Below are 27856 nucleotides of genomic sequence, written 5' to 3'. Positions count from 1 at the left end.
CAATTACTTAGGGACTGTTAGCCCACTAGCAAATTAGTAAGTCTGCCATAGCCTGGCCCTTCCATGGGGGGAGTCAAAGACCTGAGTTCAAGTCCTACCTCTGACATATCCTGGCTGTATGACCATTGGGCAAGTCACTCAACTTCTCAAAGATTATTATTGACTTGGGGAGCACAAGAAATTAGCGCTGGCCTTGAGTTAAGCTTCCTTCCTGGCCAGAGAGATCCAGTGGGTGCGTCATGAAGCCTTTTTATAGGACCCACTAAGGGCTAGTCTTGGCTATGTTTTCCACCCCTATCTATTGAATGGAAACCTCCTGAGGGTCTGTGTTTTCCACTTTTGTCTGTAGATCCCCAGCACCTAGTACAGTCCCCAGCACATAAATGTTTGTTGATTGAGTGAATGGTGAAATCACAGGACCATAAACACTGTAGATGTAGAGTGAGAAGGGACCTTAAAAGTCATGCAGTCCAACCTACTTATTTTACAGAAAAGGCCGCTGAGGCCTAGAGAGATTTAGTGACTTGCCTAAGGTCACACAGGCAGTGATATAAGTGGGATTTCAACTGAGGTCCTCCCAGTATTGCATGCTATTTTTCAGTTGAACCGGCATTCTTGTTCCCTGAGCATGACATTCCATTTCTGGCCTCCATGCCTTTGCACAGGCTGTATGCCCTATGCCTGGGATGGTTTTCTTCCCCCTCTACCTCTTAGAATCCTTAGCTTCCTTCAAGGCTTAGCTCAAGTACTGCCTCCAAAATGTCTACTTCTCATCCCTCGTAGTGGTTAGATCCACCCCTCCACTTACTTTTTAGCTACTTTGTATGTATCTTCCCTTTGCCTATCTATGTACACTTGTTCCTTCCCCTTCCCCTCTTCCCCAAGTAAAAAGTAAAAAGGGCAGGAACTGTTTTGTTTGTATCCTGAGGCCTTGTATATTTATTAAGGCACACAAAAGGCTTTAACAAATGCCTACTGACATGAATTTGATTGACTGATTGAAATGGGAAGCATGGTGGAAGAAAATTGAATGGAAACTTACCCCATAGACAAGCTCCCCAACCATGCCATTCCATATTTTTGTCTCAGGATCCCGTGCGCCATATTTCCCATCTCCAACAATGGACAGCTTGTATTTGATCCTCACGTGCTTGGCTATTTCATAGGCTAAGTCAACGCAGTAGCCTTCATAGCGCTCATTGCCTTCTAGTTGTTCGTGGTTCTTCTTGTACATTACATAGGGAGATTCCTTTGGGATTAAAACGAAGATCAAAAGTTAACTCAAATGAATGATTTTAAGAGAGAGAAGCGCCTAACCTAGAAGTGTAGGCCTCCTTAGTTTCTAGCTGGGAAGGCTTAGTGTGCATGTGGCTGTCATTATACTGAATCCATAAGCCAAAGTCCCTTAAACTATAATTCACTGGGCTGGACCATTCTTCTAGGCACTCAGCAGCTGCTCTGTGAAAGCTTAAAAATCTGTAGAGGAGGTTTCTACATGTGGAATCCTGGAGTTGAACCAACTGTCCACATGTATACCCCTCAGTCATGCAGAAGCTAATAGCCCTTGATGGCTCAGGGATTTGTAGGGCCGAGAAAAAAAATGGACTTTCCGAGGTGGAAGAAGAAAGTCAGTTGGCACTCACTAATCCACACTATCTGGGGAGAAAGTCAGCTGGAACTGGCAGAAAGTCTGGATTAGACGATTATTTGGAAGAAAATAAAATTCTAATGAATCTGAATACTCCCAGTTACTAGATATAGTCAAAAAAAAGTACTTGCAAGTAAAAGTCCTTAAACCTCCTTTTAAGAAATAGACAAGGATGATTGGGTGACTTCTGGTTAGCTTGGAAATGAACAGTTTACTAATGGTTTAGGATTTCTTTCCAGAAAGTCCAAAGAAAAACTCTAACCAAGCCCCAGTCCTGCCTGCCTTGTCCCCAAGAATGTCCCCCAATTTGGCATTAGCAGAGTCTAAATGAATGAGTTTTGCCTGGATTCTGTAATCTTCCTCAAGCTGTATGAAATCAATTTGTCTTCTGCTCCTTCCAAATGGACCAAATGGATTTTTGAAAAGCCCTTGTGGAATCCTTTTAGAGCAGGCACTGAATGAATAATCATACTTGACAAGTGGGAAGTGGTGATTGTTTTTTAACGCTTTCATGTTGTTTTAACCCTAGGAGGAAAGCAAGGCATTCAACAGAGGGGAAACTATGGGGAGGGGCATGGTTAGGTGACTAACCTAGGAAGTAGCAGAGTGGGGCTTAGAACCCAGGTTTGCTGGCTTTACGTCCAGGGCCCTTCCCCTAAGACCATGCTGCTTCTCGAAAAGAATCTAAGTCTAAGTTTAAGGAAAAGTCACAAATAGGTGGGGGTGAGTGAGCGGGTAGGACTAGGCAGATGTAAGAAACGAGATCTCCTGTTCGTTATTTTGACAATTTAAACATATCAAGAGGCAGCATGGTGGAGTGAGCAGAGAGTGAGCCTCAGAGCCAGGAAGCCTTGGGTTCAAGGACCCCATTTGACCCATCCTGGCTGTGCCACCCTGGGCAAGTCCCCTCCCTTCCAGTGCCTCAGACAGCTTTGGGCATTGTTGGACAGTTGTTGATCAGTACTGGCAGAATGAAATCAGTGAAAACAAGCCTCAAACCATGTGCAGACTCATCATCTCAGTGGGCATAAAAGCAATGAAAAGGATAGTAGAGATAGAGAATGGAGCTGTGTTTTCATTGATATAGGGAACTGCCAGGTGAGGAAATTTCCTCTACCAATGCAGCTTCTTTACAATTTATAGTCTTCAAGAGCATTCTAGAGTATCACTAGATCAAGGGACTTAGTCAGGGTCACAAAACCAGTTTGTGTGAAAGATATCATCAAATAAATATAGGACCAGCAGTGGAGATGGGTAAGATGGCTGAGTGGATAAAGTCAGGAAGACCCAAGTTCTAATCTCTAATCTTCTTTTTTTTTTTTTTTTAAATTATATCTTTTTTTTATGGGGCAATGGGGTTAAGTGACTTGCCCAAGGTCACACAGCTAGTGAGTGTTATGTGTCTGAGGATGGGTTTGAACTCAGGTCCTCCTGACTCCAAGGCCAGAGCTCTATCCACTGTGCCACCTAGCTGCCGCTATCTCTAATCTTTAATACCTTTTAGTTGTGTGACTATGGGCAAATCCCTTAATCTCTGTGAGCCTCAATTTCTTTGTTTTTGTTTTTTGTTTTTTGTTTTTAGGCATTTGGGGTTAAGTGACTTGCCCAGGGTCACACAGCTAGTAAGTGTCAAGTGTTTGGTCTGAGGCCAGATTTGAAGTCAGGTCCTCTTGACTTCAGGGCTGGTGCTCTATCCACTGCACCACCTAGCTGCCCCAAGCCTCAATTTCTTTATCTGTAAAATGGACATAATAATACCACAGTATCTACCCTCACAGAGTTGTTGTGAGACTCATGAGATACTGCTAATAAGTGTTTTACAAATGCTTCAAGTAGCATAGAAATGTCAACAATTATCATCGTCATCATTTATTGAGGGATAGGCCAACCGCCATTGATAGCCATGTAATATCTGCAGGTGGATCCCCAGCAGTGGGAGTGGCCCTACTGTGGAGGATTGATGGGAAGATATAGACATGAGGAAGATGAGTGGGTGTAGCAATAGAGGGAGTCGCCACATTGGTGAGCTCTCTTATGCACTGGACTGTGGCAGGACTGCAGTGAGATGGAGTGAGGGGCTTGTGGAGCTGGCTTAGAGCCAGGCTTTCTCCTTGACCTAGAGTCACTCCACTAAAAGTTTTCAAACAATGACTTGATTTCACTCAAAAAAAAAAACCAGCCCCTCCCTCAATAACTTACCAGAATGGTAGTCACCACTATGGTCCTATTCTCAGAGGACGAACTGTCATTGCTGACTTGCTGATCCAGGAACGGAACAAACCTTTCATATTCATTCCAATAGCCAGCCTGCAAAGAGCAGACATGTTACTTGCTTATCTCTTTATCACTCTGTAAGTGATGGATGGAATTTCATGGCTGCAGTAAAGCCATTTAAACAGAAAAAAGGTGATTGAATTTTACACACACAGAGAATAGACGTCTTTAGTCTCTGCCCTCCCAACACACACACACACACACACACACACACACACACACACACACACACACACACAAAGGTGTGGTATCTCCTCATTCTGGGGATTCTCACACCTCCTATATCTTATGAAAAGATTTATCTTGCTAAAGTGTGAAGAAAGCTTTTCCTTTTTTTTCTACTCTTCCTGTAACACTCTCATAAAGGAACTGTGAGGAGGCCCAGGGAAGCAAGCAGTGGGCTTCCTGCAGAAATGACACAAGGCATGGTACCTACTGCTTAATAGCCCTGCTGATGTGTTTACAAGAGGATGCTTAATGTCCACGCCCTGCTTAGTTAAGAAATGTGGTGAGAGTTAAGGGGCTGTGGCTGAGACAAATCACCTGTCAAAAGAGGTATCTAGTGGAAGTAGTTTCATAGGCCCTGCCCAGCTCTGGCCTTCTCTGTTCTCTTGGCTTTGGCATTCCAGGTTTTATGTTCTCCTGGCTTTGATATTCTGTAGTCCATGTTCAATTGGCCCATCCTGCTCTGACATTCTATGTCTATTAGTAGTCACAGAATTCACCTCCACGAAGGAGGTGCTTTCCTTGGCTCTGAGGTTCTCAGGGGCCCCAATTCCCACTGGGGATTTGGTAAGGATAAAAAGATCCCAAGGCATATTTCACAATATTGACGAAACATCTGTCTTTCAGTTGTCTCATAGTAGCTTGTGCCATCTCAAACCTATTGCTTTGCTGTGCTTGGGTAGGGATGACCTTAAGGGGAAAATAATTTCCTCTTAAAATATGTGGAAATACACACTTTGATAATAGAAATAGCCCAACAAATAGTCTTTCTCCCCATGGTGTTCTATTATGTTTGTCTTTGTGCATCTGAGTTAACATGCGGCCCGTTTTCCTTGGTGAGTATATAGTTTGTCCACTTACTTTCCGAGAGCCAGTGACTTTCATTTCGTACACATCAATTGTATAATTTGTACGGCGTCCATAAGTATCAAATTGGATGTTTCCAGTCATTCCTTGTACTTGGACCTGAGTGGGGGGAGGGGTAGAGAGATAAAGAGAGGAACAGAGGGGGAGGGAGAAGAGAAGAGATAAAGAAGAGAGAGATAGAGAGAACATTTAAATAGTGCAGCATTATTGCCTTTTTATATAGTGGTATGAGTAGGTCACTAGGGGTTTGATTAATTCTGGTTTACTTGGAGAAATTTCATTTTGAATAATATGTTGTTCAGTCGTGTCTGACTCTTAGTGATGCCATTTATGTTTTTCTTGGCAAAGACATTGGAGTGGTTTGCCATTTCCTTCTCCAGCTCATTTTACAGATGAGGAAACTGAGGCAAACAGGCTGAAGTGACTTGTCCAGGGTCACACAGCAGTAAATGTCTGAGGTCAGATTTGAATTGAAGAAAATGAGTCTTCCTGATTCCAAGCCTAGCACTCTATCCACTGTGCTACCTGTTTGAATAATTCCACATGGTCTACTTCTTGGGATTTTCTAGGTGTCATGTCTTTGCACTGAGAAGTGTTATACACTTTTCTGTGATCTCATAGGTCGACAGAGTAGGTGGCCACTTACATTATATAATTAGACAATGACCTTCCCTAGACCCATGCCTGAAATTCACACTATGAATCTCTGTGTAAGATCCTTCCAAGAAATGTAATTTAAATTAGTCTAGGGCCAAATATGAGTGAGGAGATGATAAAAGAAGAACTAGTTGCCTACAGTGAGTTACCAGGTCCCCACGAATTACATTCTAGGGTACTGAAAGAACATGCAGTTGTGACTGTTGATCTTTGAATCCATGCCAAATAGGAGAGGTGCTGAGGACTACAGAAGGGCCAATGTCCTGATTTGCAGAGAAAGAGAAGATAGAGGAGCCTCTAAGCTACAGGGCAGTGAGCCTGACTTCAAATTTGAGTGTATTATTAAAGGGATGCTTAGTGCTTATCTAGAAAAGGAAGCAATAATCAGATAGAGCCAGAAAGCATGGCTTCATCAAGATCAGGGAATGCTGGACTAACAATATTTCTGTTTTTGACCAGATTACTAAATTTGTGGAATAAGGAAAGGCATTAAATATAGCTTACCTTGGGTTTAGTTAATCATTTGATCACTTCTCTCTTGCTATTCTTGTGGAAAAGAGGGAGAGGTATGGGCTGTATGTAGAACGATAGTGTCAAATGGCTGTCATTAATAGACTATTGTCATTTTAGGGTAGCGTGTCTTGTCCTATCCACTATTTTTTTTATAAATGACTTGGATGATAGCATAAATGGCATGCTTATCAGATTTGCAGATTACTTGGAGTTGGGAGACATAGCTAATCAATTGGATGACTGAGTCAGGATTCAGTCTCTTGAAAGATCTTAAGAATCTAGAATGATAAGCTAGATATAAAGTCCTACATGTGGACTAAAAAAAATCCAGCCACACAAAGTTTGGAGAGACATAGCTAGACAACAGTTAAGGTGAGCAAGGACCAGAGGTCTTAGTGGACTGCAAACTCAATAAGAGACAACAGTGTGAAATGGCAGGCCAAAACATTGATGTGAACTTAAACTCCATTAAGAAAGGTAGGACGTCCCAAATGAGAAAGGTGACAGATAGTGTCACTGTCCTCTGCCCTGGTCAGACTGCATTTTAGGGAGGAAATGGAAAAGCAGGAATACACCCAGAGGAGGATGACCAGGACAGTGAGAGGACTGGAGACAGTCACTTGAGAATTCAGCAAAGGAACTGGGGATGTTTCACTTAGAAAAGGGAAGATGGGGGGAGGATGTGACAACTGCTTTAAGGCATTTGAAAGACTAAAACAGGGAAGAGGGATTCCAGTTATTCTTCTTGGCCCCAGAGGACAGAATTATGAGCAGTGGGTCTAAGTTTCTGAGAGGGAGATTTTGGCTTGATGAGAGGGGGAACATTCCAGAAAATGGAGCTGTCCTAAAAGGGAATGGGCTACCTCAGGGGCTAGTGATGTCTTTGAGTTGGATAATAACTGGCAGAGAGGATTCTTGTTCAGGTCTGAGTTAGACAAGTGGGCCTCTGAGGTTCCTTCCCACTCTGAGATTGGGTGATTCTTTGGAACTCTGTTATTTGGGAGGAATAACACATTTCCTTTGGTGGGGATTAATTTTTCTGATGAATTAACTCCTTACCAGCCATTTTCTCTTTAGAGAGAGGAGGGCCTTGAAGAGCTGAGACAAAAGACTTCCCCATTGTTCCTATGATTATTCTTAGTGCCGTGAGTTAGCTAGGAGCACAGTGCAGTGGAAAGATTAGTAACCTTGGAGCTGGGAGACCTGGGTTCTAGTTCTAGCACTGCCACTATGTGACCACAAGCAAGTTTCTTCCCTGATCTGTGTCTCAGTTTCCCAACCCATAAAAATAAAGGGGTTAACCTGCCACTCTGTGCTCTAAGTGATTCTGATTGAGACAGGTAGAGCAATTTCTTTTCACATTTCTCAAGGTGCACTGGTGTGTTTTGGATGAAAGGTGCTCCATAAAGCTAAGCCATTATCATTACCTACTCACATTACTCATTTGGTGTGTAGGAGCTGAGTACTTAGTTTCAAAGAAAAAAGAATCTGTCTCATTTCCCTAGTATGGAAGGATGAAATATTTTTTTATCACTTATCAAAAGTGACAAGCTGTCAGGCAAGTCAGAAGAAGTAATGGACTTCTGCTGCAGTCAAGAAGATGGATGTCACACATTAGGGAACATTTTGGTAAGGGAAAGAAGGGTTTGTTCACCAGTGGATGAATACCTAGGGCATGGTGTGGAATGACTATTTCGGGGTTCCTTGATATGCCTCATCAGAGGAGAAACAAACTCATAGAATTTTTGAGTTGAAGTAGCCCTCTCATCCGACTCATATGTGGAAAACAATCCTCGCTGCAACATCCTGGAAAAGTACTCATGTAGCCTTTGCCTGAAGACCTCAAGTGAGAGGGAAATCAGTGGTTCCTGGGCAGACCCTCCTTCTTTGGGACAGACCTCATTGGTAGGAAGTTTTTCTGGATATCAAGCCTAAATTTGCCTCAAATGCAGCTCCCACACATTGCCCCCATTTCTTCCCTCTGGGGTCACACAGAACAAGGTGAGTCATTCCTCCACATGACAACCCTTCGTATACTTGAAGATAGGTCTCATGCCCCCTCTAAGCCTTCTGTTCTCCAGGCTAAACACCTCCAGCTCCATTATGTCGTGGCTATTGGCTTTTGTTCCTTTACTTAGACAGGAAGGAAGTAGGCAGTGCAGAGTCACTGGAGGGGAAGGTGAATAAGGACACCAGAGGTTCTGGCAGTAGGGGAAAGATCCAAATCTTTTGTGGGAAGGGTGGGTCTGGAATGACGTAAGTGTGATCAATTGAATGTATCTGGTAGGCTCAGTGAAATGCTATCTGAAGGTGTTCTGGGAATGTAGGGGGAAGAGGAAGCACGTGTGTGTGTGTGTGTGTGTGTGTGTGTGTGTGTACATATTGAGTATGTGCATGAGTGTGTGCATACTTGGGTATGAAGGGGGAAACATTAGAGAAAATGATTCAGCTATTTCTCAGAAATAAGTTTGTCTCTGTTTTAGGACACAGTCTAGTGTCTGGAATGTCATATTTCCCTCACACGACAACAAAACCTTATTAGCATGGACCACGCCAATTTGGAGTTTGTGCTAATTCAGCCACGTTGAGTTGAATTTTAACACTAGCTGTTAAAAATAACAGGGTTAGCTAAGCCACTGAAGAGTCCAAACAAGATTACACGAGGGGAAGGCTTTGCTTACTTAAGAGAATACATGGCTTTCAAGCACTTCAGATGCATCTGCTGTCTGGTCAAGCACAGTGTCTTACACATAGGAGATACTTAATGTTTGTCGACTTGTATTGAATCTAAAGGAAACAGAGCTTGGGTGGGAATCACAGGGAGGTCGATTTCAGCTCTATACAGTGAAGTTCTTAACGCTTAGAGCTATCCCCAAGCGGAATGGGAGGCCTTGGGAGATGGTGTCACTGGAATCCTCCAGACAGATTCATGCTTCAAGAAGAGGTAGGGTTAGATAAACTCTGAAATCTCCATCAATTCAGAGAGTCTAAGATTCTATTGTCACCATCACATTCTACCTGTCGTAATACTTATTTGCATACATGCAGCCTCTCCAGTAGGATGCAAGCTTCTTGAGGACAGGACCTGTTTCATTTTTTCATCTTTGTATCGTTAGCACTAATCACAATACTTTTCTAATAGCAGATACTTAAGAAATATCTGTTTAGTGAATGAGTGAATGTCATCATGATCATGATAACAGCTGACATTTATATCACGCTTTCTACGCACCAGGCGCTGTGCTAAGCACTTTTATAATCACTTGATCCTCACAACAACCCTGTGAGATAAATGCTATTATAATCCTCATTTTACAGATGAAGAAACTGAGGCAAATAGAGGCTAAGTGACTTGCCAGAGTCGTACAGCTAGTGTCTAAAGCCAGATTTGAACTCAGGTTTTCCTGACTCCAAGCCCAACACTCTGTGTACTGAACCACAAAATGATATGATAATTATAAACCACTTTAATCTATTCATTAAAGTAGATTTCCTAGAGACCTCTATTAAGTAAATATTTTTGTTAGTCTGATTTGAGTTACCATATACTTGAAAGTAATAGAATACAATTTTAAAAGTTTATTATTTCATAAGTCATTTTACTAATCTAGTCTAGTCTACTAATGAATTAGTTGTATAGTTTTTTTATTTTCAGGTTTTTCTATTTCTCCTCTAATTTTCAAGTTTTCTTCTTTTGTACTTGCTTCAGGACCACTAATTTGTGTATTTTTTTAGTCTCAAATCACGGGCTTAGTTCATTGATATTCTCTTTCTCTATTTTGTTACTGTGTTTTCAGAGATAGAAATTTTCTTCTGACACTGTTTTAACTGCATCCCTTAAGTTTTGGCATGATGTTTCATTATCATTTTATTTAAAATAATTGTTTATTGTTTCTCTGATCTGTTCTTGGATACATTCATTAGGCAGGATGGTATTACTTGGTATTCATTTAGGCCTGTATCTTTTGCTCATATTTACTATATTATTATTTTTGATGCATTGTCTGTAAAGGATATTCACCATATCTGCCTTTTACATTTGTTTATTTACATTTCCTTTATGATCAATTTTTATCAAAATACCACAGGATGCTGGGAAATATACATAGTTTTAAAAACTCCTACTCAGGCATTGGCATATGTCAATCATGTCTAGCTTATCCCAAAATTCATTTAGTTCTATATCTTCCTTCTTGTTTATCTTTCTGTTGGTTAATTCAGCTCTGAGACAAGAATATTAAAGTCTATTACTATCATTGTGTTACTATCAATATCTTTTTTTGCAATTTCCTAGCTTGTCTTTTAAGAACTCAGTTGCTGGTCCATTTGGTGTATATACATTTTGTGTTGTGATTTTTCATTGTCTAGGCCCGGTGCCTTTAAACACAATGCAGTCTTCTTGCCTGTTTCTCTTGACTTTATCAATTTTTATTTATTGTTGCCTTATCTGAGATCATGATTGCAAATCCTGCTATTTTTGGTAACCTGAAACATAATAGATTTTTTTGTCCACTCATTTTTACTCAATTTATATATTTTAAATGTAATTTTTGTGTGAAACAAATTGTTGGGTTTGGTTTTCTTATCCACTCCTCTATTTCTTCTCTTTTTATTGAGAAACTTAATCCATTCATATTTAGAGTTATACTTCTTAAATGTGCATTCTCTTCAGATAGTCAAAGAATTAATGACACTTTATCATCCATCCATTGCAATGGGGTTTCTTCTTCTGGGGGAAATTGATCTGTGTTGCCCTCTTTAGGGCAGCGGGCAGAGTTTTGATTCTAGATAAACAGGCCAAGAGAACATGCTTAGTTGCTTGTGGGTCTGAGTGTTAGAAGGTTAGGGCTGTAGGAAGCTTATGAGCTCCAGGAACTTTTGGCTTAGGGTTCCTGAAATATAAAGATTTTGCTTTGCAATAGCAATATTGATCTGCATTGTTCTTGCAAGTGATGATTTTAAAATCCTGGTCCCTTTGGAAGAATGGGATGGTAGAGATATTCATGCCTGTCCCTTGCATCCCTATCTATGGAAACTTCTTTCCTTGCTGTGGACAGAACATTGGATTTAGAATCAAGAGGACACATGTTAGATTCTTTGCTCTGGTGCCTTGGCGCCCCTGGGCTAATCTCTTGTCATCATTGGGCCTCAGTTTCTTCCTCTGTACAGTGAGGGGTTTGGATCTCATAGGTTTCCTCTGATCTGATTCACTCTGGGGGCATTTTTTTATTTCACACGTTGTTCTGTTTTACCTGACAACACAAATCCTATAACTGCTGTGAAGGTTGAATTTAATTAACTGCTCTTCAGAACCATGTGGTGCCATGTCCCTAAATCAGCACTGAGGTCATTTGGTGAGGAACTGCCATAATGACATGAGAATTGGCATGAGGGGAGGACAAACCATTTCTCTCTCTTGGAAAGACCCAGGAACTGCTAACCCCTTTGGATTGAATGTTTCCAACTTGGCAAACGGGAGGCAGCAAATGAAGAACACAGTCGGGGATGGGGGGTTTGCTATTACTTCATTGCCAGCTTGGGCGGGCTCAGTATTTCCTAGCATCGCTTACCTTTGCCCATGCTTCTTTGGACACTGAAGAATCAGGACATGTTAACAGTGGCAAGAAAAGAGAGTCTGGCTTCTTGCAGGGAGGCAGGGAGGGAAGGAAGCAGGGAGGAACTTGTGGACAGAAGGGAAGACCTTTTGCCCAGGAAGCCGGGGCCAACTGGGAACACTGCCCTAAGTCAATAATAGCCTCTGCTGGAGGTTATAATAAGGGAGTGTAGCTAAGATTTAGTCTCCTCCCAGTACAAAAGTAAACTTTTTACATGCATTCACTCATTGATTCCTTGGATTTCTAGCCTCCTGGTGAGACCTGGGAATTGATCACATTCCTGTACTTCCTTCATTGAAAGACAGGAAAGAATATTGAAAGGATAGGTGCCCTAAGTAGCTATTCTAACTTAGTAGCTATGGGTTGATTAAAAACCTCCTGGAAAGTGATTTATTTAGCTCACACTGAGAGCTGGTAGGGACCTTAGAAGCCATGTTGTCCAGCTCCCTCTGTTACAGATGGAGAAACTGAGGCCCAGGGAAGGGAAGGGCCGTGCATAAGGCCATATAAATGGAGCCAGGACTAGAATAAGGGCTCATAACTCTATATCTTGTGCTCTTTCCAAGGAATAACTAGCTCCTTACATTTTGTGCCTACTCTATGAAGTCAGATCTCCACTTGCTAAGTCTCAGTCTGCTAGGAGTTCAGCCCAAATTCTTCCACTGTCTCTCCTGCCTTTGCTTGCGCTCTGCCCTATGGCTACAATGCTCTTTCTTCCTCTCTTCATTTCTTGAATTACTATTCAGCTTTCAAAGACAAGCTCAAAAGCCACCTCTTTCAAGGAGCTTTCCCTGATTCCCCTGGTTGGTAATGATGCCCTACTTGCCCAGGATTTCCAGTGGCACTCTGTACATCTGTAATGAACCTGTGTAATATTATGTATTATAGTGGTTTGTTCTGATGTCTTATTGCCCTTATTAGAATGTAAGCTTCATGAAGGCAGATCTATTTTCTCTCTCTCACAAAACTAGAGACAATGCTCTGTGCAAAGTAGATACCTAAGAAATGTTTATTGAATTGAACTGAATTACTGCATATCTGTCCTAAATTTATGGAGCCCCCACTCCTAGTTCCAGATTTTCAGAATTTGGTGAACTGAACTATGTTTACCCTCTCCACACCACTTATTCCTCCCATATCTACCTTATACCATTTCTGCTTTTGTATTTCAACAATGGAGAAGTCTTATTGCTTTGTCCATACTCAGAAAGAAGTCCATTTCACCTTCCATCTCACTGTTCATCCTGCCTTCCATCCCACCACAGTGCCCTGCCCTCCTCCCATCCCCATCTTGGTCATTACCATTTTTAGAGCTCTCTCAATATCGATTCCTTGGCTCCATGGCACTGCAGGGTTGGCCAGGCAGTCTCCAGCACTGCCTCTCCTGGAGACGTCCACTCGCTGCCTGCGCAGGTAGCGGAAAGCTTCCGCTATGACCAGTATGGCATCATGTGTCAAGGCAGATGTGTACTGAAAGGAAGCATAACATTGTGATACACTGCCATTATAGGTGGAAAGGTGCTTAAAGATCATCTAGTCTAATCTCAGTTTATAAGAGAGGAAACTGAGGCCTGGGCAAGGCCTGAAAGTTAAACAACTAGGCTGTATTAGGCCTACATGATTAGAACCCAGTGCTCTCTCCCCATACAATCCCATAGTTCACACAATCCATTCATAACCCTTTGCCCTCGCCTTCTCTCATCAGGGAGTCACCCTTATTGACGACCGCAATAAAAAGGATCTAGCCGTGTCCCTGCCTCGGGACAGCTCTGCATGTGAGCCATCCTTGAATCCTATCTCACTCATGCAAACATACAAAGGATGCGAGCTCCTCCCTAGCACGGTCTTTGACCCCATCCACTGTACGGTGCTGAGCTCAATAACTGGCTGGGAGGGTGGGTGCTCTACACTCTTCCTCTGATAAAGTGGCATGGGGCTCTGGGATATTTTTCCCTGGAAAATATTTAATACGTAAGTGTCCCCAAACCTTGCTTTACCTAATGCCTTCTTCTGATACCTCATCAGGGTGAGGAGGGGACCCAGACCCTCAAAGGCAATGTCAGGGGCCTCTGATTCTATAGGCTGAAATGGATCAGTATTTGGGCCCAGTGATGGGCTTTGTGGCAGCTCAGCTGAGTACAGGAGTTGTGTGTGTGTGGGGGGCAATTCACCCTCAGAAGGCTGACCTCCCAGAGATAAACATCCCATGAAAACATTAACTCTGATGGAGTGAGGCCCCAATCTGTATTAATGGAAGGAATACTCATGCTGAGGAAATCACTGATATTTTGAAGTTACTGAATGAACAAAAATAGTTGTTACTATATGAAGAACTTTAATTTCTTCTTTTCTGCCCCCTAATTCCCTTTCCGCTTCCTTTCATTGAAGGCTATTCCATCTGACTGAAGCCCTGTGGGACATCATTGATGGTTTCTGTCAATACGGTTTAAGCTTCAAAGTAGTTCATGTCTAAATGAGCTTGGCAAACGCTGTTGGGCCTATGGCCAAGCTCTGAATTTGAAGTCGGGGACCTGGGCTTGGGCTGCAAGTTAGTAACTGTATGACTCTATGACTCGGGGCAAAGTCACCTTCCCTCACTGAGTCTCTGCTTCTTCATTTGGAAAGTGAGGGGGACCTTGTAAGGTCTCTTCCAGCTCTGACATGTTGGTATTCGCAAATTCGCCCAGTTCTGATGTTCTTTGCTCTGAGTCTCCTCGAACCCTAATTGTCTATGTTCTTTGGCTCCCCTTCCCCCCCGTTCTGACATTCTCTAGACTAAGGCTCCCCGCCCCAGCCAGCTCCAACATTCTTTGTTCTGAGTCCCCCCCCCCCAACCCTAATTGTCTATGTTTTTTGGGTCCCCCCCCAGCTCTGACATTCTCTGGTCTCAGGCCCCCCCAGCCCTGACGTTTTGTATTCTCAAATCCCTCCCAGCCTCTGACATTCTTTGTTTTGAGTTCCCTAATAGTCTACAGTCTTTGGTTCCCCTGCCCCAGCTCTGACATTGTGTGTTCTAAGGGCCCTCTCATCTCTAAAGACTGAATGAATTTAATAAGGAAGGCTTGTGAGGTGAGGGGAAGGTTAGCTATGGGTTAGAGAGCTTCTCTAAAGTTTTCTCTAGCTGGGCTGGTGTTTGTGAGAGAAAATCCAGCTCTGTTGTTTACTTAGGGGAAAACTGGAAATGGCCAAGCAAGACAGGCTGGAATTCATTTGGAAGAAACATTAATCATTCCTGCCTGGGCCTTGTTTCTGGCAAACTAGGACCTAGAGCCAGTAATCAATCAGTCTTCACTGACTGTGAAGGGGGGGAAGAAAAGGCAAAGTTGGTTTTTTATTGAAGCAAATTCCAGTGGTTATTGGGTTTTCCATCTGAGAATGTCACCCATTTTAGGGATGCTGCTAGATGCAGGAAGACTGCATCCTGCCTGCTCTGCAGCCCCAGGAATGGTACTGGTGGCCAAATGGCAGCTTCAGATTTGGGGTGGCATTTGTGAACAAATCAAATTGACAACGACATAGAAAAACCAGCTGGTGTTGATTTGTCAATGGACTTAGTACCAGCATGAGACCTGGCACATAGTAAGCATTTAATAAATGTTTACTGACTGACGGACAGTCCTCAGGTCTGTTCCCTGCACATCCAATGCCCCAGCTTTGTCATTAGCTTGCTGTGTGATTTTGGTCAAGAGTCTTTTCTCTGGGCCTCAGTTTCCTTCTCAGTAAAATGAGATGTGGGTTTTTATGATAATAATAGTTTATATTTCTTGATCACAAAGCATGGTCTGCACCATCCTGGGAGGAAGGTAGTATGTATTATAATAATAATAATAATAATTATTATTATTATCATTATTTGGCAAATGAAGAAACTGAGGCTGGGGAAGGTAAATAACTTGGCCATGGACACAGAAGTAGTGAGTAACATGGAATCACAGAATTTCAGGATTGGAAAAGCCATCTAGTTGAAAACACCCAAAAAAGAATCGTCACTCTAACATCCAATACGCAATCACAAAGCCTTTAATGGTAGGAACTAGGGGGATTAAGAAAAGCCTTGTGTATGATCTTTGAAGGAAGCTAGAGGTTCTGAGAAGCAAAAGTGAGGATGCAGAGTATTCCAGGCATGGGGGTGAGCCTGGGCAAAGGCACTGAGCCAGGAGACGGAATATGGAATTTGGACAACAGCTAGTCAGTCAGTTTGGTTGGAAATGTAGAATGAGTCAAGAAAAGTAATTGAAAATGTCCAGGAAGCTAAGTAGGAGTCAGATTGTGAAGGGATTTATGTGCCAATCTAAGGAATGTGTATTTTTTCCTAGAAGTAATAGGGGGCCATTAAAGATATTTGCTTTAGGAAAATTATTTTGGCAGCTATGTGGAGGAGGAATTGGAGAGGGGAGAAACCGGTGGTTGAGAGGGTATGAGGGCTTGGACTAGGACTATTGTGGTATGAGTGGAGAGCAGGGGACAAGGCATGTGGAAATAGAATAGACAAGATTTGGCAACTGATTAGGAGTGGGGGCATGGGGGGGACAGAGAGGGAAGAGTCACGGATGAGTGAGGTTACAAAACTGGGTAGCTGAGAATATGGTACTATATTCCCCCCAAAGCATGGGGGAAGCTTACTGAGGGGTAGTTTTTATGGGAAGATAACAAGTTCTGTTCTAGATGTTTTATACCTGGACATGGATATCCAGGCAAAGCAGACAGTTGTTGATGAAGGACTGGAGCTCAGGAGAAGGGTTAGGGCTGGATATATAGAGTTAGCAGTCATTTACAGCTGTGTATGTGTGACCAGTTACTTCCTTTTACTGGGCCTCAGTTTCCTCCTCTCGAAAATGAAGAATTCAGACTAGATGATTTCTAAGATGCCTTCTAACTCTAAAGATGGGGAAGCAGCCTGGTAGAATATATAAAATAGCTCAGTTTCCTCATCTGTAAAATAGGTATAATAATACCCATAGCACCTATCTCACAGGGCTTTTGTGAGGGTCAAATGAGATAACATATACATACATATATATATTTATAAAGTGCCTGACAAACTGGAAAGTTTTCCAAATACCTTCTCTCTGACTAGATAGCCTGGCCTTCTGATAGGTGAGCATTCACCACATTTAGCCTGGACCCAAGCCCCTCCACACTCTAATAACTCCAGTCTCCATCTCTGACTCCAAATTCAAGCTTCCACCTGGGATCCAGGGCTTGTGGTTGGTAAGCCTTACCATATGTAGCCTTGTACATAGGCCTACCATTCTACTTGCCCTGGTACCATGAGTGGGCCTTCTGTCTCTCTCTCTCTCCCTTTGCCCCTGCTTTCCTTCTGCCTCTAGCCCTGGGAACAGTAATCATATAGATGCTATCACTTCTGGGAAAGGACATATCAGCCAACTGTTGTATAAATCTGATCACTACTTCCAGTTACTGCAACACTCCTCCCTGGCCACCACTTCCTTATATGGGTTATCTCCCCAATTAGAGTTTCAGCTCCTTGAGGGCAGGGATTGTCTTTGCTTTGGAATTTGCACCACCCTTCTGTGACTTTAAATTCTTCTCTCCTTCCACTGTGACTTCTAAAACTCCTATTTCCCAATGCATGAATGTGTAAGATAAAAAAGACTGAAAAGGAAACCTTGATAAAATGTGGCATAAATTAAGCATCAGGACTGTCATTTCAAGGCAATTTTTTTTCCTGAATAAAAAATATGGCACATCAATTTTTAAAGTGTGCTTTTTGTCTGATTGATAAATAGTGAGCAAGTTGAATACAGAGCAAACTCATGCTGGGAGCTGTCCCTGTGCTTGGCTGTTCTAATTTCCCAAGGTACTTGATGGAGTTTTCCTTACTAACCCTGCTTAGCAGCTCGAGCGGCTCCTACTGGAGGGATATGAAAACTGCATTTATCCGCACCATACCTGGGACCTGCTGGCACCCAGAGGAAGGCAGGGAAGCTGAGGTTAAGAGGGGGGAGAGACTTGCCCAAAGTGGAGGAGCCAAGTGTGGAGGAGCCAAGGCTGGACCCCAGATCACCTGGTTCTGAGCAAGGTGAAGGCTGAGTAGCTTCACAATGGCTTCCTTGCGCTGTGCTGGTGGTTTTTTCTCTTGGAGCTCTTACATCTATACCCCAACTCTGGAATGATCCCTTCCTTTTCTTTTCTTTTTCTTTTCTTTCTTTCTTTTTTTTTTTTTTTGGCTAGGCAATAGGGTTAAGTGACTTGCCCAGGGTCACACAGCTAGTGAGTGTCAAGTGTCTGAGGCCAGATTTGAACTCAGTTCTTCCTCAATCCAGGGCCACCTAGCTGCCCCCTCCCTTCCTTTTCTTGTTCCTTCATTTTGTCCTCTTCCCACATACATCCAAAGTGGCAAAGCAGTGAATAGGTGTTTAGGAGGACACTCAACTAGGGGTAGTATACTTGTGATAGTATAGGATCAGGGTATACACTGCTTTAAGCAAACTTGTGTGGTAGAAGCAGGAAGGAAGGCCAGAGGGAAAGAAAGGGAGAGAAAGGGAGAGGGGAGGAAGAAAGAGGGGAAGAGAGAGAGGTAGATAGATAGAGACAGAGACAGAGAGAAGGGTGGCAGGCGGAGAAAAAGAGAAGGAGACAGAGAGAGAAAATTACTGCATTTCCATATTCCCCCTCCTTTTTTTTTTAACGCAAGTAGTACTATTTTAGAATATGCCTCCATTTCAAATATAAATGATCTCTCTCTTCCTCTCCTCTCTTCTCCTCTCCCTCATATACTGTAAGTACCTATGGGAAATGGCTTGTGCTTAGAAGTCCACTTGTCCCACAGATGTTCTTTTCCATAGCCAAGTGATGCTTCTCCCTACCTGTGCTTATAACAATGTATGGAAGTAAGCCTTTTACTGACTTGTATTCTAAATTGCAACAAAATGTGAGGTTTTGGGTTTTTTTTTTTGCCACAATCCTTGGTATATGAAAATCTGGATTTGCTTGAAAGATAAATTGGGTAGGGAGGGGGTGTTGATTCTGCTTACAAAAGGTAATTAATTTGGTTTTACAAAGGGTTCTGTTAACTTGTAGGCTGCCTTGCTGGTCTTAAAATAGGATTTGCTTTAAAAAATTGGATTTACTTGAAACTTTTCTGGAACATTCTGATTATGGAAGGCTAGGCACACCTATACTGTGATGAGAGCTTGTAAACCCTTCTCTTGATTAGGGATAGTGGGTAGGGGAATGAAAACCTGGCCCATTCTTTTTTTTTTTAAGGCATTTGGGGTTAAGTGACTTGCCCAGGGTCACACAGCTAGTAAGTGTCAAAGTGTTTGGTCTGAGGCTGGATTTGAACTCAGGTGCTCCTGATTTCAGGGCTGGTGCTCTATCCACCGTGCCACCTAGCTGCTCCTCGACCTGGCTCATTCTTCCATATTTTCAGGTTCTGGAAAAGTTGCATGTAAATTGACTGTCAAAATGTAATCCTCTTTTCCACCCATTAGATTCTTTTTTTTTAAATTTTTAAATTTTTTTTAGGCAATTGGGGTTAAGTGACTTGCCCAGGGTCACACAGCTAGTAAGTGTCAAGTGTTTGGTCTGAGGCCGGATTTGAATTCAGGTGCTACCCATTAGATTCTTTAAAGGAAGTCCAGATTTGGAGTCCTTTTGTAATATGACTACTTATCCCTGACTTGATCTATATGTAACCAGATATTTATTTATCATGCTTTTTTACATAGAGATAGACCTATCTGTCTAAAGCACGCACATTTGTGGAAGCTTTGAAAGTTGCACTTTTTGTTTTCAACATTTCTATCTTTATTCCAGTAAAACAAGCAATCTAAGTAATGCTGTTATTTAAAAGAGATTTTTGCAGACAGGAAAACATTTTGGCTGCCCCCATGCATAGTGAGCCAACCTACTCTGCATCAGCCCTAAATTCATCTGGCTTCTCAGAGATTCATGGGACTTATTAGCACACAAAGCGATCACATAAATAATGGAAAATCTAATTTGCTGTTTCAGTTCATCAATCTTCCCTACCTATTCTCCCCCCTTCTTGTAATGAATATTCTAAATTGTTATGAGCAGATTACAAATTAAATTCATTTAAAAAAAGGTTAGTCAACTTATTCCTAATGCTGGATGATATTATAAAGGAGAAAAGGCACATAGTTATTTGGTTAAGATTTAGGGATTCAAGTTGGGATCCCCCAACATCTGTGGTCACTTGGTCTGGGCAGTTAATGGGAAGGAATCATTATGGAGGGCAGCCTTGGTAGGCTAGCTTAAGTTTATATTAGACATAGAGGTTTACCTTCAAGGGAGAATTCTTGGCTTCTGGAAATTCTCTTTCATCCAGTCTCACCCAGCGCTGGACGAACTGCTGAACCATGGGATTCTCATTGTTCACGATCTGGAATCCTGTAATGTTGGCACCCCCATGCATGACTCTCTCCAGCACAATGTCTGTGAAGCCCTGCAGACAGATGGAGAAAGGGGATCAAAATGGTGGCAGGGCACAGAATGACGCTGACTCTGGCAGGAGCAGACATCTGCCTGGAAAAGCCCAGGTGTAAGCTTTGCCTTTGAAGCTGAAGGTGGGACTCAAGGATACGCCTCCTGCTACTTCAGGCATAGGGTGTGTCTGGTACTGAATGTGGGTGCAAGTTTAGATGCCAACTTTAAGGAAGATGCAAATGCAAATGAAGGCAAATGAAACTACCACTTTCTTATAGTTCTTTTCATTTAATTCTCATATCAACCCTGGAAGAAAGGTACTACAAGTATCATCACTCCCATTATCCAGATGAGGGAACTGAGGCTCTAGGAGAAATGACTTGCCCAAGGTTTCACAGCTAGTAAGGGGCAGATCTGGGACTTAAGCTTAGATCTTTGGGTTCCATCTGAAGTACTTTTTCTGCTGTACCATGTTCTCTTTTGTCCTTAGAAAATGGTGGAAAAGCACGGACTCCAGACTATAGAAATCAGTTGAATCCACCTTTGACATGCCAATTATGAGAAGTGATTGTTTGATTGTTTTGTTTCTAATGATGGGTCCTTCATGATGAATCACTGTCATACTTTTTATTGAATCACAAACTGATTAAAGCAACAAAACCCCCAAATAGATAAAACTTTGTTGCAAATGGTGTACAAACATCAATTTTGGGTCCCCAAGCAAATTACTACAAAGGGAGGGGGCGTGATCTATTGCCTGTAGCCCTCTTCATCCCATTTTAGCCAACGTGCCATCCATCTCCATGTACCCTAAGGGTCTGGTGCCTGATCCCTGCACCTTCTAGGGCCTTCATGCTGCCATTGTTTGGGTCCCGGTATTTGGTACTGGCTGTATCTCCTTTGACCTCCTGCCCAAGTTTTAGCCGTGGACAGCTCGACATCACCTTTGCTTTCTGAGGACCAGCCTAGCTAGAAACAGAGGAGATCACCCTCAGTAGGCTGAACACATGATATTGAATGCTTTGGGTATGGTAACACATAAAATAACTTAAAATGCAAAATGGCCTCATCCCTATATGGTCCCCTTCTGCTTCTGCAATTATGGGGTAGAGTAGGAGAACAGAAGATATGGAGTATTAAGAATCACACATCCTTGTCCAATAACCAGTGAGTAGCCATTCCACAGGAAGTCTGGCTCACAGGTTCTCTTTGCAGAGGCAAATAAAAGAATTGGTGGAGTTGATTTTATTGTGTGTCCAAAGGTAATACTGTGGGACATTTGGTCATTTCATATTATGGTGCTCATGGAAAGCATTTGCATGTCTTCCATGAAAACAATTTTAGCTTTTGTGCTAACATTTATTACAGAGAATGAGGAGGTGTAGAGATTCTACAGGGAACTTGCTAAAACCTTCCAAATTAACTCAACATATACTTTAAAACTTGGTGAATTTAGTGGAAAGGCGGGCATGGGGAGAATGGTGAAAAATATGTAGGAAAACATAGTTTAGGAGTAAGAAATAAGAGCAACTAAAGGCTTGTCAACTACATAGGTCTTTTAAACACTGCACTTTCTTTAAGAAGAGTCAGGAGACACTGGATCTGGCAAGCAACAAATAACATTACAAAAACTAAATTTGATTATATTTTAACTGACAGAAAATTATTGGTTACTAATGTGGGAGTTATTTCTGAATCAGCCATCTGTATACAGTCAGACCACTGACTTATTAGAGCAAAGATCAAAATCAAACACCAAAGTAGAAGGGAGAAAAAAACTAAAAAATCGATATAGTGTGCAATTGAGGTAACTCCATTATGACCTATTTAAACAAGGTGTTGATGGTGAAAATAGGAAATGGAAAAAAGGACAGACACTGACACAGACTGCCGCCATTTCCCAAGGATGTTTAAGCAATCTTTAAATTTAAGCAGTTGCCATAATAAGTAGGCCAGGGGAGACTAGAAACTACCTCAGTCATCGAACACTTGATCTTAATGAGGAGAGATAACAGCCATGGGCAAACTCAATTTAGAATATAATCATCTGTAAAAAACTTATGGAGGAGGATGGTAGAATATTAAGAACAGTATAACCTCATAAGACATTAAAAAGCAATGGAATAATGGAAGCAATGTAAATTTGCAGAAAGCTTGATAAGAGACTTGACTAAGTCAAGTCATCTTAAGGCCTTAAAGGATAAAACTGTAAGGAAGACAATGAGCAGATGAAAAATGGAAAAGATCTGTCAAAATTTCTATAGCAAATTCTTTTCTTCATCAAGGATAGTCGAGCTACCACATTTGGTCTTTAACATTATTGTACCTACTGTGTTATTTGAGAAAGTAGAAATGACGCTAATTAAAATGACAAAATAGTGGCAGGACTAGACCAAACCTATACAGAGGAGGTTTGTGCTAGATGTGACCCAATTTTGTGGGTGTTGAGGAATTCATTCTCAAGATAAGTGAAAGAGAGAAGGAAATGAAAAAACTGGAAAAATATAGATCTTATTTTTACTAAAAAAAAAAAAGGCAGGAGGAATGAGAAAATATCAGTAACTTTGACATATATGTTCACTTTCCCATCTCTACAAAATCTTTGTAAGAATAATCTACTTGTGCAACGTAGGCACCCTTAGTAAAGGTCTGAGAAGGGAAAATGCAGGCATTTTCTTTTTAAAAATTTTTCATTTATTTTATTATTGATTTGAAGCATTTTTTTTCATATTGCTGTTACTCGTTTGCATTTCTTCTTTTAAAAACAGTTACATCCTGGGGCAGCTAGGTGGCACAGTGGATAGAGCACAGACTCTGGAGTCAGGAGGACCTCAGTTCAAATCTAGCCTCAGACCAGACACTTGACACTTACTAGCTGTGTGACCCTGGGCAAGTCACTTAACCCCAATTGCCTCGCCTAGAAAAAAAAAAACCCTGTTATATCCTTTAGCCACTTATTTATAGAGGAAACTTATTTATTTATTATTTGTAAAATTTTATTTTTAGCATTTAAAAACATTTTTGAGTTCCAAATTCTCTCTCTCCCTCCAGCCTCTCCCCCACTCACTGAGAAGGTAAGCAATATGATGTCCATTATACATATGAAATTGAAGTAGGCATTTTCAAATGATATTCTAACCACATACCATATCTTTTTTTTTTTAAAAGGCAGTTGGGGTTAAGTGACTTGCCCAGGGTCACACAGCTAGTAAGTGTCAAGTGTTTGGTCTGAGGCCGGATTTGAACTCAGGTCCTCCTGACTTCAGGGCTGGTGCTCTATCTACTGCGCCACCTAGCTACCCCACACATACCATATCTTTATAGCCATACAATTGAATGAAAGTTTAGAGAATACAAAATCCTACCCTGCTTGTTTGGTAGAACAAAGTCTTCTTACTCTCTTAAGGCACTCCTGTTTGTGGATGACCTTAAGCTGAATGCAGCAAATCAGGCAAAAGAATTTAGTTTAACTAGCCACAGAGGAAAAACCAAGTGGATGAGGAATGCCTGTTATTCAGACTATGATAGGGTATCCAATAGGACTAGTCCACATATAACTTGGACAGATCGTATAGATAGATTATGAGATGGGCCCAGAGCTGAACAAGAGCAGGAGAGCAGGTTAGATTTCCTTCGGGAAATTGTGCAGCACAGTTTTAACAACTCCAAGGTTCTCCCTGAAACAAAGGTCTGTTTTAAAGCATTCTTCTGATAAAGCTGTATGGCTGCAAGTCAGGGAATATTTTAGTCTCTGAGGAATTCAAGTTGTGGGGCACTCAATGGGCAGTGGAGAGGTGCATGGTGGGTATGATGAGGCTGTAGTATATTTTTTGTTGTTCAATTGTTTTTCAGTTGCATCTGATTCTTTATGACCCTATTCAGGGTTTTATTGGCAAAGATATTTGCCATTTCCTTCTCCAGTTAATTTTACAGATGAAGAACTGAGGCAAAGAGTTAAATGACTTGCCCAGGGTTGTACAGCTAGTGTCTGAGGCCAGATGTGAACTCAGAAAGATGAGTCTTCCTGATTCTCAGACCAGTGCTCTAGCTACTGCACCACCTAGCTGCCTGTAGTATATTGCCAGTAGATTATCATCAGAGGAATATGGTTAGGAAAAGAGGCAAGCTGGTCACGTAGCTAGAGCAAGGAGTGACTAACGAGGACTGTGTGTGCTTTCCTAGTTTCCATGAAATGTCAAGTGATATACAGGGAAGCCCCAAGTCTGTTGAGTAGATCCTTTGTGGAGGACTGATGGGAGGACATGGGAAAGAGTTACATAGGGTAAGATGGTGTAGATGAGTTGCAATCTGAGACATTGGAGGGAACAGCCAAATTGGTGAGATCATAGCATATTTCCTTATTGGCCTACTCCAATGGCTCATTGAGGCATGAGACTGACTTTGCATTCTTCAAGGCTGTATCAAAAGAAGTGCAAATTTGGCAGATCCTGCTAAGCTGGACAGGTTTTAAGCCTGGGCCTGGCAGTGGATATGTCTCTATCATCCAAAAAGCAGTCTAAACAGAAGGCTAAGAGGCTGGTCACCAGAAGATTGGTCACAGGGTGATGAGCTTTTCAGCCATAGAAACATCATGAAGACATCTAAGTTCCCACAGGGCTATGATCTGGATTGCTCTAGTCCAGGGGTCCTGAACCTTTGATGTATCCTAGACTTTGTTGCGTCTATCTGGGGAAGTCTATGGACCACTTATCAGAATAATGTTTATTACCTACATTCATGATTGAAGGCAATGTTAAATTTCAGCTGGTAATTAGTGTAAATGAGGATGTAATTTATTTCCCATCCAAGTATACAGACTCTCTGAAATCTATTCATAGGCTGTGGACCCCAGATTAAGAACCCTTGCTATAGAGGGAAAATCCCTGAAATATTGATGTAAGTACAGACATCTCACCTCTGAATGTTTCTTACCTCTACAGAAACAGACTGTCGGGTAAAACAACATTACTAAGGGTAAGTAGTTCTATACAACCGATGGCATAAATGGGTTATCACTAGTCAAATGGCTTCACAGGGGTGGTTTGTGGCATCAAGGGGGATCTGGCTATTAACAACTTATTAGGAAATGACATTGGTTAGGGCAGGGGTATTCCCTCTTTTGATGACGGGGAAGATCTGGCCTTTCTCCCTATTTATCTCAAATGTACTTGAGTTAGTAGGGAGGAGAGGAACAGGAAATAGCCCACCAGATAAATAACCTGAGGAAAGGCTCCAGTGTCCAATTTGGGCCTATTGCCAAAAACCTGACATAGGGTTTTGGTTTCCCCTTGGGTGGAAACTGATGGGTTCCCCACCTGCTGCCCTGAAAGCCCAAATTTGGAATTTGTTGTCTGATTAAATGAATCCTTTGAATGATGGCATTCAGCATCATTGCCTTGGTGTGCCAGACAATATGCACAAGGGAGTCAGAGAGATAAAAGAGCAGAGAAGAGGGGGAAAAATACAAATTGCATCCTAATTTATCTGAGTAGGAGGAAAACTAAGGCGACAGTACTCCGTCGGTACAGAGGGATGTTTCTCACTGATTTATCAGGCAGGGAGGTATTATGTTCTTAATTCTTCTGCTAAGTAGGCAGGAAGGAGGAAGCCTCATAATGTGGTGTCGTAATAACCCTTTGTGTTGAGAGGACAGCTTCCCCCGAGTAGTGCCAAACCGAAGGCAGTAGCTAGCTGCACCCCCATTCTTGGGCTGGAGATGGAGAGGAGGCAAGCATCAGAGGATTATACCCTGGAAGGCCCTTAGAGGTCAGCTCATGTGATCACTTCGCTTGACAAATGAGGCAACTGAGGGGCCCAGAGGGGTGAGGTAACTTGCTAGAGGTCTGTGCCAGAGACAGGTTTTGAACTCAGGTCTTTGGAATCATAGGATCTTACATCAAGAACTGGAAGGGAGGTAGAATTGTTAACTGATTCAACCATTCTGGAGAGCAATTTGGAACTATGCCCGAAGGGCTATCAAACTGTGCATACCCTTTGATCCAGCAATACCACTTCTAGGTCTGTATCCCAAGGAGATCAAAGGAAAAAAAGGAAAAGGACTCACATGTACAAAAATATTTATAGCAGCTCTTTTAGTGGTGGCAAAGAATCGGAAATTGAGGGGATGCCCATCAAATTGGGAATGACTGAACAATTTGTGGTATATGATTATAGTGGAGTAATACTGTGTTATAAGAAATGATGAGCAGGATGACTTCAGAAAAACCTGGGAAGACTTACATGAATTGATGCAAAGTGAAATGAGCAGAATCAGAACACTGTACATCATAACAGCAATAGAGTAAGATAATTAACTGTGAATGACTTAGCTATTCTTAGCGATACAAAGATCTCAGACAATTCTGAAGGACCCATGATGAAACATGCCATCATACTATTTTTCACTTTCTGTATTTTTCTTGTTTTTTTTTTTTGGCCTGTGTTTTCTTTTACAACATGACTAATATGGAAATATATTTTACATTATTGTGCTTGTATTACCTATATATAATCTCTTACCATCTCAGAGAGTGGGAAGGGGAGGGAGAGAGGAAGAGAATTTGGAACTAAAAATTTAAAAAAAAGAAATGTTAAAAATTGTTTTTACATGTAATTGGAAAAAAATAAAAGATGAAAAAAAAGAATTGAAAGGGACCTCAGGGGTCATCTAGTCTAACTCTCTTATTTGACAGAGAAAGAAACTGAGGCTGGGTGAGTTTAAGTAACTTGTCTGAGGTTACACACGTAGTAAGCATCAGAGTGAGGATTTGAACCCAAGCCCTCTGACTACATAGTTAGTGATCTTTCTACCGTACCACGATGCCTCTAGTCTTTAGAGATCATGAAACCAATTCCTCCCTCTGAACAACTACTTTACCATTTCTCATCTTGGGGTAGAGGGCTCTCTAGGAGTTAAAAGTCTGTTACATAGAATACTTGTGCTAGACAATACCAGCTAAGTGGTCATTTAAAGACCATCTTCCTTCCACATAGATGTTACTATTAAGAATTTTGGGCCCAGCAGCCTGAAAGGTTTTTTTTTTTTCAGGTTCAGTCATTTGCATGGCAGCAAGTGGCTTAAAGCATCTGAAAGTGTGATAGGCCTGGATCTAGAGCTGGCAGGGCCCTCAGAGGCCTTGGGGCCAACACCCTCATTTTGTAGATGAAAAAAACTGCAACTAGAGAACTTAAGTGATCTGCTCAGGGTCACCCAGCCAGGAACTGCTGGAGGCAGGAAAGCTGGATGGATTTTTCCTACCTCACAGGGTTGTTGGGCGAGGGAATGCTTTGTAAACTTTGCTGTGACAGAGAAACGTGAGCTTTTATTATTAGAACTTCAAAAGGCAATTATGGGCTTGGGTCTGGACCTAATGAGCCCTTGGAAAGAAAGATCATTATTTTGGGAGGTAGGAAGGGGGATCAAGCTCTTCCATTTTCCATAACCTGAATTAACTGAAGCTGCTCCACCCCTTGTCTTCCCCCGCCCTCCCCCCAGAGTCAGCCTAACTTGGAAAGGGGACAGATCTCCATTTCCTCCACAGATGCCCCAGTCTTTCCCAACCCTTAAGCAAGACTATCAGGAATTCCTGGTAGAGAAATGCTTTGTGTTCCTAAAAGTTATAGGGTCCTAACTCAGAGGTCA

General features: G+C 42.0%; 1 protein-coding gene across 3 annotated transcripts in view; it reads right to left on the bottom strand.

Annotated features, from left to right (window-relative positions):
• GRIA3 (glutamate ionotropic receptor AMPA type subunit 3) overlaps positions 1 to 27856 on the bottom strand; it is a 278796-nt gene that overhangs the window by 90829 nt on the left and 160111 nt on the right. For all 3 annotated transcript variants that reach the window (XM_027838756.1, XM_027838764.1, XM_027838747.1), the window contains exons 6-10: positions 20072 to 20233; positions 13102 to 13269; positions 5009 to 5113; positions 3848 to 3955; positions 1043 to 1249 (exon numbers count right to left, since the gene is read on the bottom strand). In XM_027838756.1, coding sequence (XP_027694557.1) covers positions 1043 to 1249; positions 3848 to 3955; positions 5009 to 5113; positions 13102 to 13269; positions 20072 to 20233 — 750 coding nt within the window. The remainder of the gene's footprint in view (positions 1 to 1042; positions 1250 to 3847; positions 3956 to 5008; positions 5114 to 13101; positions 13270 to 20071; positions 20234 to 27856) is intronic.

This window comes from Vombatus ursinus, unplaced genomic scaffold (assembly GCF_900497805.2).
Source record: "Vombatus ursinus unplaced genomic scaffold, bare-nosed wombat genome assembly UNPS02004596.1, whole genome shotgun sequence".
Classification (NCBI taxonomy): Eukaryota; Metazoa; Chordata; class Mammalia; order Diprotodontia; family Vombatidae; genus Vombatus; species Vombatus ursinus.
The sequence above is the reverse complement of the archived record's forward strand: the minus strand, read 5'-3'. Positions and strand labels throughout refer to the sequence as shown.